This window comes from Erythrolamprus reginae, chromosome 9, assembly GCF_031021105.1.
Source record: "Erythrolamprus reginae isolate rEryReg1 chromosome 9, rEryReg1.hap1, whole genome shotgun sequence".
In the NCBI taxonomy this organism is placed as follows: Eukaryota; Metazoa; Chordata; class Lepidosauria; order Squamata; family Dipsadidae; genus Erythrolamprus; species Erythrolamprus reginae.
The window spans coordinates 3379429-3394552 of record NC_091958.1 but is presented as its reverse complement, the minus strand read 5'-3'; the positions used below and the strand labels follow the sequence as shown (position 1 = coordinate 3394552).

The following is a 15124-nucleotide window of genomic DNA, read 5'->3' as shown; positions in this document are numbered from 1 at the left end:
CCGCGCCGCCCCCAATCTTCGGCTCCTCGCTAGCGGGCTTTCGAGATGAGTCCTGAAGCGAATTCGCTTCAGGACTCAGCTCGAAAGCGGCGAGAGCTAGCGCCCAGCCCCATGACATTCGCTTTCCTGCCGCCCGCAGCCGAGTGATCGTGGGCTCCTTCGCAACCTCGGAGAGCTTCCTGGGCATGAAAGCTCACGAAAACCAGGAAGCTCTCTGAGGTTGCGAAGGAGCCCACGATCACTCGGCTGCGGGTGGCAGGAAAGCGAATGTCACGGGGCTGGGCTCGGCTCCCCCCCCCTTAGCAGCCCCGCCGCGGAACGCTCCATTCTGTTCCCTGAATGGAGACCGCCGGCCGCTCAATCGGGCCGGCAGGGAACAGAATGGAGCGTTCCGCGGCGGGGCTGGGGGAGCCGAGGCCAGCCCCGTGACATTCGCTTTCCTGCCACCCGCAGCCGAGTGATCGTGGGCTCCTTCGCAACCTCGGAGAGCTTCCTGGGCATGAAAGCTCACGAAAACCAGGAATCTCTCTGAGGTTGCGAAGGAGCCCACGATCACTCGGCTGCAGGCGGGAGGAAGGCGAATGCCACGGGGCTGGGCTCGGTTCCGTCCTCGGCTCCCCTCCTACCAGCCCCGCCGCGGAAGGCTCCATTCTGTTCCCTGAATGGAGACCGCCGGCCGCTCAATCGGGCCGGCAGGGAACAGAATGGAGCGTTCCGCGGCGGGGCTGGGGGAGCCGAGGCCAGCCCCGTGACATTCGCTTTCCTGCCACCCGCAGCCGAGTGATCCTGGGCTCCTTCGCAACCTCGGAGAGCTTCCTGGGCATGAAAGCTCACGAAAACCAGGAAGCTCTCTGAGGTTGCGAAGGAGCCCACGATCACTCGGCTGCGGGTGGCAGGAAAGCGAATGTCACGGGGCTGGGCTCGGCTCCCCCCCCTTAGCAGCCCCGCCGCGGAACGCTCCATTCTGTTCCCTGAATGGAGACCGCCGGCCGCTCAATCGGGCCGGCAGGGAACAGAATGGAGCGTTCCGCGGCGGGGCTGTTAAGGGGGGGGAGCCGAGCCCAGCCCCGTGACATTCGCTTTCCTGCCACCCACAGCCGAGTGATCGTGGGCTCCTTCGCAACCTCGGAGAGCTTCCTGGGCATGAAAGCTCACGAAAACCAGGAAGCTCTCTGAGGTTGCGAAGGAGCCCACGATCACTCGGCTGCAGGCGGGAGGAAGGCGAATGCCACGGGGCTGGGCTCGGTTATCCCCTCGGCTCCCCTCCTACCAGCCCCGCCGCGGAAGGCTCCATTCTGTTCCCTGAATCACTTTGAATCCAGCAGCTTCTGCTGGATACGGGCGGTGGGTGGGACGAGCGGTGAGGAAGCCAGGGGCTGTGGCAGCTCGCCCCCCCATCGCCCGTATCCAACAGAAGCGGCGGGATTCAAAGTGCTGGGGTGGGGGTGGGTGTCCCGACAGCCCCCCACCCCAGCACTTTGAATCCAGCAGCTTCTGCTGGATACGGGCGGTGGGTGGGACGAGCGGTGCGGAAGCCAGGGGTGTGGCAGCTCGCCCCCCCATCGCCCGTATCCAGCAGAAGCGGCGGGATTCAAAGGAATTCAAGGCTAACTTCTGCGCTTGGCTTGAGGACTCAGCTGGGAAGCGGCACGGGTGTTTTAAAAGGTCTCCGCCGGCATGGGGGGCTTCCTACCCCCCCCGAACCCCCAACCCGGGTTTGGGGGGGTGCTAAGAAGCCCCCCATGCCGGTGGAGACCTTTTAAAACACCCGTGCCGCTTCCCAACTGAGTCCCGAAGCCAAACGAACCCGGGTGGCTGGGCGAGCAGCGAGCAAATGGCGGGTGGCCGGGCGAAGGGCGGGCGAACGGAGGGCGAGCGGGTGCTGGGGGGGGCTTCTCGCCCTCCCGCCAGCAAGAGGGGAAAGACCCAGGGAAGCCGCCCAGCAGCTGATCTGCCCGGCGGGGAACACCATCTACGCATGTGTGGCCATAGGAAAAAAGGGCGCACATGCGCAGATGGTGTTTTTACTTCCGGGTTGAAAAATCGCGATGTAGCCCATTCGCAATGGTCGGGGACGCAATAACCGGGGGATCACTGTATTTCTAGCTCGACCGAGTTGTGGGTAATGAATTCATGTTGACATTCTGTGCTTCTCTTATCTGCTTTAGATGGACCTGGATGATATAAATGATACTTACGTGCGGACAAAAGAGATTCCCTTTAGCTCAGAGCAAAAATGGATGGCTGTGAAGTGCGCTTTGAAAAATCAGGTATATATAAGTGTTCTGCCAGCGTGTCACAACCGCCCGTAATTACAGGGTAATTAGTCCAGGAAGACACACACCACACAATAAAAGGAAAACCCAAAAGTTTTTATAAACAGAAAAACAGAAACAGCTCCCTTTTTAAATGTCAGGGATTTTCTGGTACACCCAAGGCACAGGTGAAATGCAATCCAATTGCTCACCCAATAACTGGGAAATTGAGTCCAATTCTAAAGTCCAGAGAGTCCACACACAATCTTGAACAGCACAAAAACCACGATCTTGACAAAACAATGAATCAGGTAAACTGCCATGAGGCTAAAACACCGGGTTGCACTTTTATCTGTAGCACTAATTACAGCAGCCCCACCCAACCACAGGTGGCCTCATTTTCTCTTGTAATAATCCTTCAGTTGTTGTCTCCTGTGCATCACTCTACGCATGCGTGGATGTGTCATTAATTCTTGTTCAGAATCCAAGGATGATACAGATGATTGATCTCCTCCTGGGCTGTCTGCCAAATTCCTCTCTTCCCTGTCACTCATGCTGCCTTGGTCAGAGGAGGCTTCGTCAGCAGATTCCATTGGGAGCAAAACAGGCCTGCGGCATGTGGATGTTTCCCCCACATCCACCTGCACATTCCTTGGGGCAGGAGCTGGGCCAGAGCTAACCACAACATATAAGAAAGCAACTGTGTGGGTTTTCAGCTGTCTCCAGAGCAAGCTTAGAAACTAAAAGAAGTAATTCATGTAGGAATCCATTCCAGTTAAAGGCATGTTATCACTTTTATATCCCATGGTTTTTCCTCTTTTTGATCCTCACAACTTTTAAGGAAAGCTCAGCAGAGTTGACCCAAGTTGACCTGATGGTCTTCAAGGCTGGGGGATATGGCAAATCCAGAGGGCTTTCCAAAGATGGTGCTTGTGTTCCTATACTCTTCTGGGATTCAAGCCACATCCTAAACCAGGGATAGGCAAAGTTGGCTCTTCTATGACATGTGGACTTCAACTCCCAGAATTCCTGAGCCAATCATGCTAGCTCAGGAATTCTGGGAGTTGAAGTCCACATGTCATAGAAGAGCCAACTTTGCCTACCCCTGTCCTAAACCAATGTCAAATAAACTATGCCATAGCTTAACATGAAGTTTCACTTCACTACCATCTCCGATTCACATGCTGAGTTGGAGAAACAAAATATCCCCTTTCTTAATATGGTACAGCATGCCATCATCATCATAATCCTTTAATGACCCTGTAATCCTTTGCGGGGTGGAGTCTGGGCAACTGAATGGAGCTATCAGAGTGTTTACTGGCCCACTGCCCTTCCTGTTGCAAATACGGAGTTTTGTTCAGCAGATATATTCTCATTGTGTCCAGAGAGAAATCTCTGCCTCTACCTAGGATCAAACTCACAGCCTCCTGATTGTGAGGCGAGAGCTCCACCTCTAGGCCACCACACCACTCATGATATCACATGCCATGTTTTAAAGATATTGTGTATGTAATAGAACCAAATCAATTTTACATCTAATTTAGTCAAAAGGTTCAACAGTTCTAAACGTTCTCCTGGTGGTATCTTCCACCTTCTCTTTTCCCAGGATCAAGAAGACATCTACTTCATGAAAGGCGCCTTTAAAGAAGTGATGCAGCATTGCACCATGTTCAACAATGGAGGGATTGCTCTGCCCTTGACGCCCCAACAGAAATCTTCTTATGCCCAAGAAGAAAAACGCATGGGGTCCCTTGGCTTGCGAGGTCAGTCCCTCCCTGTGCCTCATTTTACCCCAATCTTATGGGCTCAGCAGATAAAGGTTAGCAATAGCATGTAGACATATATACCGCTTTATGGGACTTTTACAGCCCTCTCTAAGCGGTTTACACTATCACCCTTTTGCCCCCAACAATCTGGGTCCTCATTTGACCCACCTGGGAAGGATGGAAGGCTGAGTCAACCGGTGGTGAGATTTGAACTGCTGAACTACAGCTAGCAGTTAGCTGAAGGAGCCTGCAGTGCTGCACTCTAACCACTGTGCCACTCCGGGTTCTTGAGCAAGGTTCTTGAGCAAGACCCAAGCCTTTAGCCATCTAAAGAAAACAGTTCCAAACTAGGTGTAGCATTATTGGAAAGATCCCACTATGCTCACAAAAGCTCAAAGAGCATTTGGAGACAGGAATGTGAGTGGTGGAAGTGATGGATGGCCATTATATTTTGATTATGAATGATGCTATGGATATGATGGACTATACGCAGCGATAGGCAAAGTTGGCTCTTCTATGACTTGTGGACTTCGACTCCCAGAATTCCTGAGCCAATCATGCTAGCTCAGGAATTCTGGGAGTTGAAGTCCCCATGTCATAGAAGAGCCAACTTTGCCTACCCCCTGGACTATAGTGAAGTGAGGGTTTCCTAGGAAGGAAGGAGTGTATTCCAAGCAGCGGGGTGAGACAAGAGGCACAACAGCCCAGAGGTGGGTCAGAGGAAGAGACTTAGAATAGCCTCTATAATCTCCAGGGTACTGGGGTACTGTCGGGTTCAAAAATGCCATTAATTTCTAATTAAGCTGATTTATTGCCCATGCCTGTGGACAGGAATGTAGTCATTTAAGCTAATGATTACAACTATCCTGACCTGGATTAATGGAATTTAAGAGGAGTTGGATTTAGAAGGTTTGTGGGTACGTTGAGACTTTAGACTGATTCCTCTCTTCACTCCTGTCCCAGGCTCTGCTATTCATTCTCATACAGGCATATATGTATATGTACAGTATACAGTGTTCCCTCGATTTTCACGGGTTCAAACTTCACGAAAAGTCTATACCACGGTTTTTCAAAAATATTAATTAAAAAATACTTCATGGGTTTTTTCCCTATACCACGGTTTTTCCTGCCCGATGACGTCATATGTCATCGCCAAACTTTCGTCTGCCTTTAATAAATATATTTTTAAATAAACTTTAATAAATAAACAGGGTGAGTAATAATCTAAATGGTTGCTAAGGGAATGGGAAATTTCAATTTAGGGGTTTAAAGTGTTAAGGGAAAGCTTGTGATACTGTTCATAGCCAAAAATAGTGTATTTACTTCCGCATCTCTACTTCGCGGAAATTCGACTTTCGCGGTGGTCTCGGAACGCATCCCCTGCGAAAATCAAGGGAACACTGTACTGCTCAAAAAAATAAAGGGAACACTCAAATAACACATCCTAGATCTGAATGAATGAAATAGTTGCACAACTATTCCATTTGCACAATAGCGTTTGAAATTGACTGTCAATCAGCGTTGCTTCCTAAGTGGACAGTTTATTTCACAGAAGTTTGATTTACTTGAAGTTATATTCTGTTTTTTTAAAGTATTCCCTTTTTTTTTTTTTGAGCAGTGTATATAAAGGCATATCTCTTTAACGTGAGAGTAGTAATAATTTAATCTGGCAAGATACTGTCTACAGTGTGTAAGCAAATAGAGAACTGAATTTTGGCTAAAACTTTGTTTTATGGTGTTCCTGGGCTAAGCCTGACAATTTGTTTACAATTGCTGGATGATGAATTACTATAGTCAGAGGCTTTATATGCTATTGTTTGATTACTATGGTGATTGTAATACAGCATTGACACTTTTGTTTATATTACTGCAAGTGTGTTTAGCGTCACGACTGAAGCAACCTAGAAGCATTTGAACTGAGTAAATAAATCAGCCCTAGCTTCTTTCAATAATGGGACGTAAAACAGCACCTCTTACAAACATTATAAATTAGTGGAAGGGCCTCATAAAAATTTAAATATCCTAGTCCTGAAGGTCTATACAGTGATATCTTGTCTTACAAACTTAATTGGTTCCAGGATGAGGTTCTTAAGGTGAAAAGTTTGTAAGACGAAACAATTTTCCCCATAGGAATCAATGGAAAAGCGATTAATGCGTGCAAGGCCAAAATTCACCCCTTTTGCCAGCCGAAGCGCCCGTTTTTGCGCTGCTGGGATTCCCCTGAGGCTCCCCTCCATGGAAAACCCCACCTCCGGACCTCTGTGTTTTTGCGATGCTGCGATTTCACTGAGGCTCCCCTCGCTGGGAAACTCCACCCCCAGACTTCCATTGCTAGCGAAGCACCCGTTTTTGTGCTGCTGGGATTCTCCTGCTGGGATTCCCCTGCAGCATCACAAAAACTCAGAAGTCCAGAAGTGGGGTTTCCCATGGAGGGGAGCCTCAGGGGAATCCCAGCAGCGCAAAAACGGATGCTCCGCTGGCAACGGAAGTCCAAAGGTGGGGCATCCCAGTGGCGGCGGTGGGTTTGTAAGGTGAAAATAGTTTGTAAGAAGAGACAAAAAAATCTTAAACCCTGGGTTTGCATCTCAAAAAGTTTGTATGACAAGGCGTTTGTAAGACGAGGTATCACTGTATCTTATAGGCAAGGGCCAAAATCTAGAATGTATTTTTTTTTAATTTGGATGGATAAACAAATTGGAAGCCAACCCAACTGAATTAATGTGGGTTAATGACCTGTTAGCAGAGAATCAAGTTCCACTGTTCTGCACCAATTGCATTTTTCTAAATTCTCCAGAGGCCCCTCCATGCCAGTAAAAGGAAAGTAATATGGTTCATCCTTTCCATTCCTCTTTTCTCATCTTAGTGCTTGCCTTGGCTTCTGGCCCAGAACTTGGCAGATTAACATTTCTGGGCCTGGTTGGAATCATTGATCCCCCACGAGAAGGCGTGAAAGAAGCCATTGAAGTTCTCAGCGGCTCAGGGGTAGCTGTGAAAATGATCACCGGAGATGCCTTTGAAACAGCTTTGGCCATTGGTAAGCGAGACATGAAATACAGCTGTTATAATTTATTTTTAAGAATGGGACCGTCCTATTTCCTTTGATCTTAGAAAGATAGAAGATTGGCGGCAGAAAAAGACCTCATGGTCCATCTAGTCGCAGAATCACAGAACACCCCCCCCCCCAAAAGGTCTAGAGGTGTCCAGATTGCCCCCATCACAGAAAGTCTCAGAGGAGGTCCAATTGCTAAAATGCTAAAAAATTATTTATTATTATTATTATTATTATTATTATTATTATTATTATTTATTGGATTTGTATGCCGCCCCTCTCCGCAGACTCGGGGCGACTAACAACAGTAATAAAACAGCATATAACAATAATCCAATACTAAAAACAGTTAAAAACCCATTATTATAAAAACCAATCATACATACAGACATACCATGCAAAAATTGTAAAGGCCTAGGGGGAAAGAATATCTCAGTTCCCCCATGCCTGGCGGCAGAGGTGGGTTTTAAGCAGTTTACGAAAGGCAAGGAGGGTGCAGGTAATTCTAATCTCTGGGGGAAGTTGGTTCCAGAGGGCCAGGGCCGCCACAGAGAAGGCTCTTCCCCTGGGCCCCGCCCCCTTTTGTATCATAATTACTATATTTTTGGAGTATAAGACACACCTTTTTCCTCCCTAAAAGAGGCTAAACATTTGGGTGCGTCTTGTACTTTGAATGTAACTTTTTTTTCAGCCCTAACTAGCTGCTGCTGATCTTCCCAGCTCTTACCTTGCAGGCTCTTTCATTGTTACTCTCTGCAAAGAATGTTTTCCAAGCCCTAGGTCTGTGCGGGCTTTTTTTCATTGCTCTACCTGCTCCCAATAAGTTTCTTTCCAGCCCTAACCAGGTGCTAACAACGTTCCCAGCTCTTACCAGTTTGCAAGCTCTTTCATTGTTACTCTCTCCGAATAATTTTTTTTTAAAACCTAACCAGGGGATCAAATAATGTGCTGAAGCTGACCAGAAAGGATGCTAGCCATCCAGATGAATATCTAATAGGCAGATTTTTTTCCCCCCATTTTCCTCCCCAAAAACTAAGGCACATCTTGTACTCTGGTGCATCTTATACTCCGAAAAATATGCTAGCCATTTCTTCTTGCATAAATTTATATTTGTATTTGTATTTGTATTTATTAGATTTGTATGCTGCCCCTCTCCGAAGACTCGGGGCGGCTAACAACAATATAAAAAAACAATGTAAACAAATCTAATATTAAAAACAATCTAAAAAACCCCAATTTAAAGAACCACTCATACATACAAACATACCATGTATAAATTCTATAAGCCTAGGGGGAAGGGAAATTTCAATTCCCCCATGCCTGACGACAGAGGTGGGTTTTAAGGAGCTTGCGAAAGGCAAGGAGGGTGGGGGCAACTCTGATATCTGGGGGGAGCTGATTCCAGAGGGTTGGGGCTTCCACAGAGAAGGCTCTTCCCCTGGGTCCCGCCAAACGACATTGCTTAGTCGACGGGACCCAGAGAAGGCCAACTCTGTGGGACCTAACCGGTCGCTGCGATTCGTGCGGCAGAAGGCGGTCCCAGAGATATTCTGGTCCAATGCCATGAAGGGCTTTATAGGTCATAACCAACACTTTGAATTGTGACCGGAAATTGATCGGCAACCAGTGCAGACTGCGGAGTGTTGGTGTATCATGGGCATATTTGGGGAAGCCCATGATTGCTCTCGCAGCTGCATTCTGCACGATCTGAAGTTTCCAAACACTTTTCAAAGGTAGCCCCATGTAGAACATTACAGTAGTCGAACCTCGAGGTGATGAGGGCATGAGTGACTGTGAGCAGTGAGTGTGAGCAGTGAGTCCCGGTCCAGATAGGGCCGCAACTGTATGAAATATAAGTTTAATCTGCCATTATGTCCTTAATGCATTTCTTTCATTGCAGGGAAGAGCATTGGTCTTTGTAATGGGAAAATGAACGCTATGTCTGGGGAAGAACTAGAGAATGTGGATGACTCAATACTGTCTTCAAGAGTCAAAAATGTAAATGGTGTTTGAAGGAGTCTTGAGAATATGGGGTTGGGCAACTCTTTTCAAAGCCACGGTCTCATGCACATCTCTTCTTCCTCTCCCCTTTCAGGTTTCCATCTTCTTCCGAACAAGCCCCAAGCACAAAGTTAAAATAATAAAGGTAACCTTTACACTGTAGACACTAGAGTGCCAAATTTTTGATAATCCTTGCAATGATTTTCTGCTGTTTGTTCCTCTGCCCTTAAGGCAGTGTTTCCCAACCTTGGCAACCTGAAGACATCTGGACTTCAACTCCCAGAATTCCCCAGCCAGTGAATTCTGGGAGTTGAAGTCCAGATGTCTTCAAGTTGCCAAGGTTGGGAAACACTGCCTTAAGGTATGAGTTAACTGCTGACTGCAAAATTTAAGGTGCATTCTTTTTTCTTCATTTGTCTTGCAACTTATTCTGAGAATAATTATCTATTCCAGGGGTCTCCAAACTTGGCAACTTTGAGGACTTGTGGACTTCAACTCCCAGAATTCTCCAGCCACCATAGCTGGGAGTTGAAGTCCCCAATTCTTAAAAGTTGCCAAGTTTGAAGACCTCTGATTTATTCAGTCTACACTGATTATCGGGACTGCCTAGCTATTCCGATAGTGAAGAATGCAATAATTCCAAACTAGGATGTTGTTGTGGGGGGTTTTTTTTGGGGGGGGGGGGTCACTAATTCACTTACAAATTTATTTATTTTTATCAGTAACAAAACCCAGCTGTTACTTTTTAGTTGAGCAAAGGAAATTTCCAACTCTGTTCTGCTTCCTTAATAGTGAATTAACAACAAACTGCAGGGGGAAAATAGACTGAACTTGTTACTAAAAATATACTGTGGCCTTTATTGAATTATTAGTGTTTTCTTTGTCTGTTTTATTTATTTTATTTTTTATTTATTTATTGGATTTGTATGCCACCCCTCTCCGCAGACTCGGGGCGGCTAACAACGATAAAAAACAACATGTAACAATCCAATTTAATAAAACAACTAAAAACCCTTATTATAAAAACCAAACATACACACAAACATACCATACATAACTTGTAATGGCCATGGGGAAGGAATATCCTAACTCCCCCATGCCTGGCGACAAAGTCTTGAGTAATTTGTGAAAGACAAGGAGGGTGGGGGCCGTTCTAATCTCTGGGGGGAGTTGATTCCAGAGGGCCGGAGCCGCCACAGAAAGGCTCTTCCCCTGGGGCCCGCCAAACGACATTGTTTGGTCGACGGGACCCGGAGAAGGCTAACTCTGTGGGACCTTATTGGCTGCTGGGATTCGTGTGGTAGAAGGCGGTTCCGGATGTATTCTAGCCCAATGCCATGTAGGGCTTTAAAGGTCATTACCAACACTTTGAATTGTGACCTGTTGGCTGCACCAAGGTGCAAATAGCTTTTGTTGTTGATTTGAGACTTGTGGCTTCCTGTGGGTTAAAAACAGGCAGAGGTACTTAGCTCAAAAATATCTCAGCCGTTAATCCCCAATCACCTTGTTCTAGTTTATGGCAATCTTGAAGGGACAATCAGATAATCATTTAAATAGGCCTGGATAAAAACACCCATTTGGCTAATGTGGGATTAAAGCATCAATATGAGTGTGATTTCGTTGGAGTCTAGCAGTTGTCTTTGCACGGACATTTATCCTTGGGTCTGTGGACAAAGTAATCTGATAAAGAGATTTCAATAGATCACCAATCATCCTTTTTTTAATTGGAAAAATTAATGCTTACGGTTTCTAACAGCTGACTTAACATCGGTGTACATTTTAGCATCAATAACTTAAGATTCCTACTTTGAAAATTTAGCTCTTCTATGTCTAAGGTCCTTGACCTGTGACCATTGTTATCGACCATTCAAAAGTTGCGACAGCACTGAAAAAAAATGACTTATGACCAATCTTCACTCCCGGGGTCACGATCACTATCAGTTAACTTTCCAGGGGCACTAAACTGGATTTAATTTCATTTTTTAATTTAATTTATTAGATTTGTATGCCGCCCCTCTCTGAAGACTCGGGGCGGCTCACAACAACAATAAATGCAGTAAAGAATAATACAAATCAAATTAATAGAAGTAGGATTAAAACCCCTTAATATTATAAACCATCAATGCGACACAGTCATACCATTCTCAAGTGCTATAGTCAGAAGAGAGGGGGAAGTTGCCTGGCGGCATAGGTGAGTCTTTAACATCTTGCGGAAGGCGGGGAGGATGGGGGCAATTCGAATCTCCGGGGGGGAGTTGATTCCAGAGGGCTGGGGCCGCCACAGAGAGGGCTCTTCCCCTGAGTCCCGCAAGACGACATTGTTTAGTTGACGGGACCCAGAGAAGGCCAACTCTGTGGTACCAAATCGGCCGCTGGGATTCATGCGGCAGAAGGCAGTCCCGGATTTGCTTAATGACTTAATGTGAATCATTTAATAGCATATTCATTCATTCATTCATTCATTCATTCATTCATTTATTGGATTTGTATGCCGCCCCTCTCCGCAGACTCGGGGCAGCTAACAACAGCAATAAAACAGCATATAATAATAATCCAATACTAAAACAGTTAAAAACCCTTATTATAAAACCAAGCATACATACAGACATACCATGCATAAAATTGTAAAGGCCTAGGGGGAAAGCGTATCTCAGTTCCCCCATGCCTGATGACAGAGATGGGTTTTAAGCAGCTTACAAAAGGCAAGGAGGGTGGGGGCAATTCTAATCTCTGGGGGGAGTTGGTTCCAGAGGGCCGGGGCCGCCACAGAGAAGGCTCTTTCCCTGGGTCCCGCCAAGCGACATTGTTTAGTTGATGGGACCTGGAGAAGATCCACTCTGTGGGACCTAACTAGTCGCTGGGATTCGTGCAGCAGAAAGCGGTCCCTGAGATAATCTGGTCCGGTGCCATGAAGGGCTTTATAGGTCATAACCAACACTTTGAATTGTGACCGGAAACTGATTGGCAACCAATGCAGACTGCAAAGTGTTGGTGTAACATGGGCATATTTGGAAAAGTAGAAGGTCATAACATTTGGCGTGACTTACTTAACGACTGCATTGCTTAGCAAAACATTCCGGTTCGAATTGTGGTCGTAAGTCAGGACTGCCTACGATTTAAATCGGTTTCCTTCCCCCACCTACCTAAGAAATCCCCTTAAAGCAGGTGAACGCCGAGGTTTAAACTCATCTGCAACTTCCGTAGGCTTTGCAAAAGTCTGGGGCCATCGTGGGAATGACCGGGGACGGAGTGAACGACGCCGTGGCTTTGAAGTCCGCCGACATTGGGATCGCGATGGGCCGGGCGGGCACGGACGTCAGCAAAGAGGCTGCGAACATGATCCTGGTGGACGACAATTTCTCAGCCATCATGTAAGTGGATCGTGCTGAAAGTGCTTCGGCGACACACACACACGTACATTCCTAAGTCCTTTGATGTTCCCATGCGTCACCGCACAGCCCACTGAGCACTCCTGAGTGTACATTGCGCTTTTTCCACCGGAAATGAAGAGGGTAGAATTTGTGTATGTGTGTGGGGAGATGAAATAAGGAGGCCAACTGCTGATATTAAACTGCCCACTGGTTCTTGGATGACGGTAGTAAAACCGAGACAGTAATAAATATCAGAACAGGTCTATGGAGATTCTTAGCCCTCCAAGAAACAGAAACATAGAAGACTGACGGCAGAAAAAGACCTCCTGGTCCATCTAGTTTGCCCTTATACTATTTCCTGTATTTTATCTAAGGATGGATATATGTTTATCCCAGGCATATTTAAATTCAGTCACTGTGGATTTAGCAACCGCGTCTGCTGGAAGTTTGTTCCAAGCATCTACCACTCTTTCAGTCAAATAATATTTTCTCACGTTGCTTCTGATCTTTCCCCCAACTAACCTCAGATTGTGACCCCTTGTTCTTGTGTTCACTTTCCTATTAAAAGCACTTCTCTCCTGGAACTTATTTAACACTCTAACATATTTAAATGTTTCGATCGTGTCCCCGCTTTTCCTTCTGTCCTCCAGACTATACAGATTGAGTTCATTGAGTCTTTCCTGATACGTTTTATGCTTAAGACCTTCCACCATTCTTGTAGCCCGTCTTTGGACCCGTTCAATTTGATCAATATCTTTTTGTAGGTGAGGTCTCCAGAACTGGACACAGTATTATTCCAAATGGGGTCTCACCAGTGCTCTATACAGCGGGATCACAATCTCCCTCTTCCTGCTTGTTATACTTTTAGCTATGCATGGTTGTCCCAAAGGTGCTTTTTCTAGAGGCAACTGGACTTTCTTGGTTTTTCTCTTGAAGATGTTTCGCTTCTCATCCAAGCAGCTGAGCCGCCCCTCTCCGAGTCTGCGGAGAGGGGCGGCATACAAATCCAATAAATTATTATTATTATTATTATTACTATTATTAGTTTCCTCATGGTGTTCAGAGTCGAAGAAGCTTCTTGGGTGAGGAGTGAAATTTTATTTATTTATTTGAGTTGGAAGGGACATCTAGGTCATCTAGTCCAACCCCCTGCACAGGCAGGAGTCCCTATAGCATTTCGGACAAATAGCTGTCCAATCTCCCCTTGAAAGTCTCAAGTATTGGAGCGCTCACAACCTCCGCAGACAACTTCTGGTTGATCGCTCTCACCGTCAGAAAGTTCCTCCTTATTTCCAGGTTGAATCTCTCTTTGGTCAACTTCCATCCATTATTCCTTGTCTGGCCTTCTGGTGCTCTGTAAAACAGCCCGACCCCCTCCTCTCTGTGGCAGCCCCTCAAATATTGGAACACTGCTATCCTGTCTCCCCTGGTCCTTCATTTTTTTTTTTCAAAGAAATGTCTTTGAAGAAAAAAAAATAACCCAGAAACATAGAAACATAGAAGTCTGACGGCAGAAAAAGACCTCATGGTCCATCTAGTCTGCTGTTTAAATTCAGTTCCTGTGGATTTATCTACCACGTCTGCTGGAAGTTTTTTCCAAGGATCTACTACTCTTTCAGTAAAATAATATTTTCTCATTTTGCTTTTGATCTTTCCCCCAACTAACTTCAGATTGTGCCCCCTTGTTCTTGTGTTCACTTTCCTATTAAAAACACTTCCCTCCTCAACCTTATTTAATCCTTTAACATATTTAAATGTTTCAATCCTGTCCCCCCCTTTTCCTTCTGTCCTCCAAACTATACAGACTGAGTTCATTAAGTCTTTCCTGATAAATTATATGCCTAAGCTGATGCCTCTTGAAAAAGCATCTTTGGTTGAGATGATTCTCAGAATAATGTGTAAAATGACTTCAGGGTTATTTAAATATATAAATAAAAATGGTTTTACCAAAAAAAAAAAGGAGGTAATGTCTTTCTATGTTTAACTATTTAGATCCGAATATGGAATTTGTGTGGTTTTTTCCCCAACAGACCCGCTATAGAAGAAGGGAAGGGCATATTTTACAACATTAAGAACTTTGTTCGGTTTCAACTCAGCACGTAAGTCATGACTGGATCCCAAGAATGGAACCGAGGCTGTTTTTCCAAGAGGGTGGAGAACGTTGGTTAATTTTCGCCTGTTTTTCCTCCTTTTAGGAGCATCTCCGCTCTAAGTTTAATAACTCTGTCCACCATATTCAATTTGCCAAATCCACTCAACGCTATGCAGATCTTGTGGATCAATATCATCATGGATGGTCCTCCAGCTCAAAGGTGAGGACCCCAGTATGGACATTAGAGCCTTCCCATCCCAAAATCCAGATCTGATTCCTTTCCACTTCTTCCATAAAGACTTGAATATACAATTAAAATTGAAGTTGAAAATTCTCGTTTGAAACTGGATAAGAAAAGTGATTTTGAGGGAAAGCCGGTTGACGCCCATCCTTTCACCAAGCTACAAATAGACCAAATACTGCACTCAATATTTGTACAACCAATCCATTCTTTTGAAATGAGTTTATAAAACTATTATTGACTCTTTGACTTCATCCCCTTCTCTTTTTCCCAAGAATTCAGATTATACCGGATGAAGAGCATATTTGTATCTGAAGATTGAATTGAGGGGTTCTTGGGGGTCTCTGAG

At 45.8% G+C, this 15124-nt stretch overlaps 1 protein-coding gene across 2 annotated transcripts in view; it reads left to right on the top strand.

The window, feature by feature from the left end:
* The window catches only part of ATP2C2 (ATPase secretory pathway Ca2+ transporting 2), a 55133-nt gene that overhangs the window by 33440 nt on the left and 6569 nt on the right, over nucleotides 1-15124 (top strand). For both annotated transcript variants that reach the window (XM_070761888.1, XM_070761889.1), the window contains exons 16-23: nucleotides 2169-2270; nucleotides 3862-4018; nucleotides 6885-7055; nucleotides 8971-9068; nucleotides 9166-9216; nucleotides 12276-12442; nucleotides 14473-14541; nucleotides 14638-14754. In XM_070761888.1, coding sequence (XP_070617989.1) covers nucleotides 2169-2270; nucleotides 3862-4018; nucleotides 6885-7055; nucleotides 8971-9068; nucleotides 9166-9216; nucleotides 12276-12442; nucleotides 14473-14541; nucleotides 14638-14754 — 932 coding nt within the window. The remainder of the gene's footprint in view (nucleotides 1-2168; nucleotides 2271-3861; nucleotides 4019-6884; nucleotides 7056-8970; nucleotides 9069-9165; nucleotides 9217-12275; nucleotides 12443-14472; nucleotides 14542-14637; nucleotides 14755-15124) is intronic.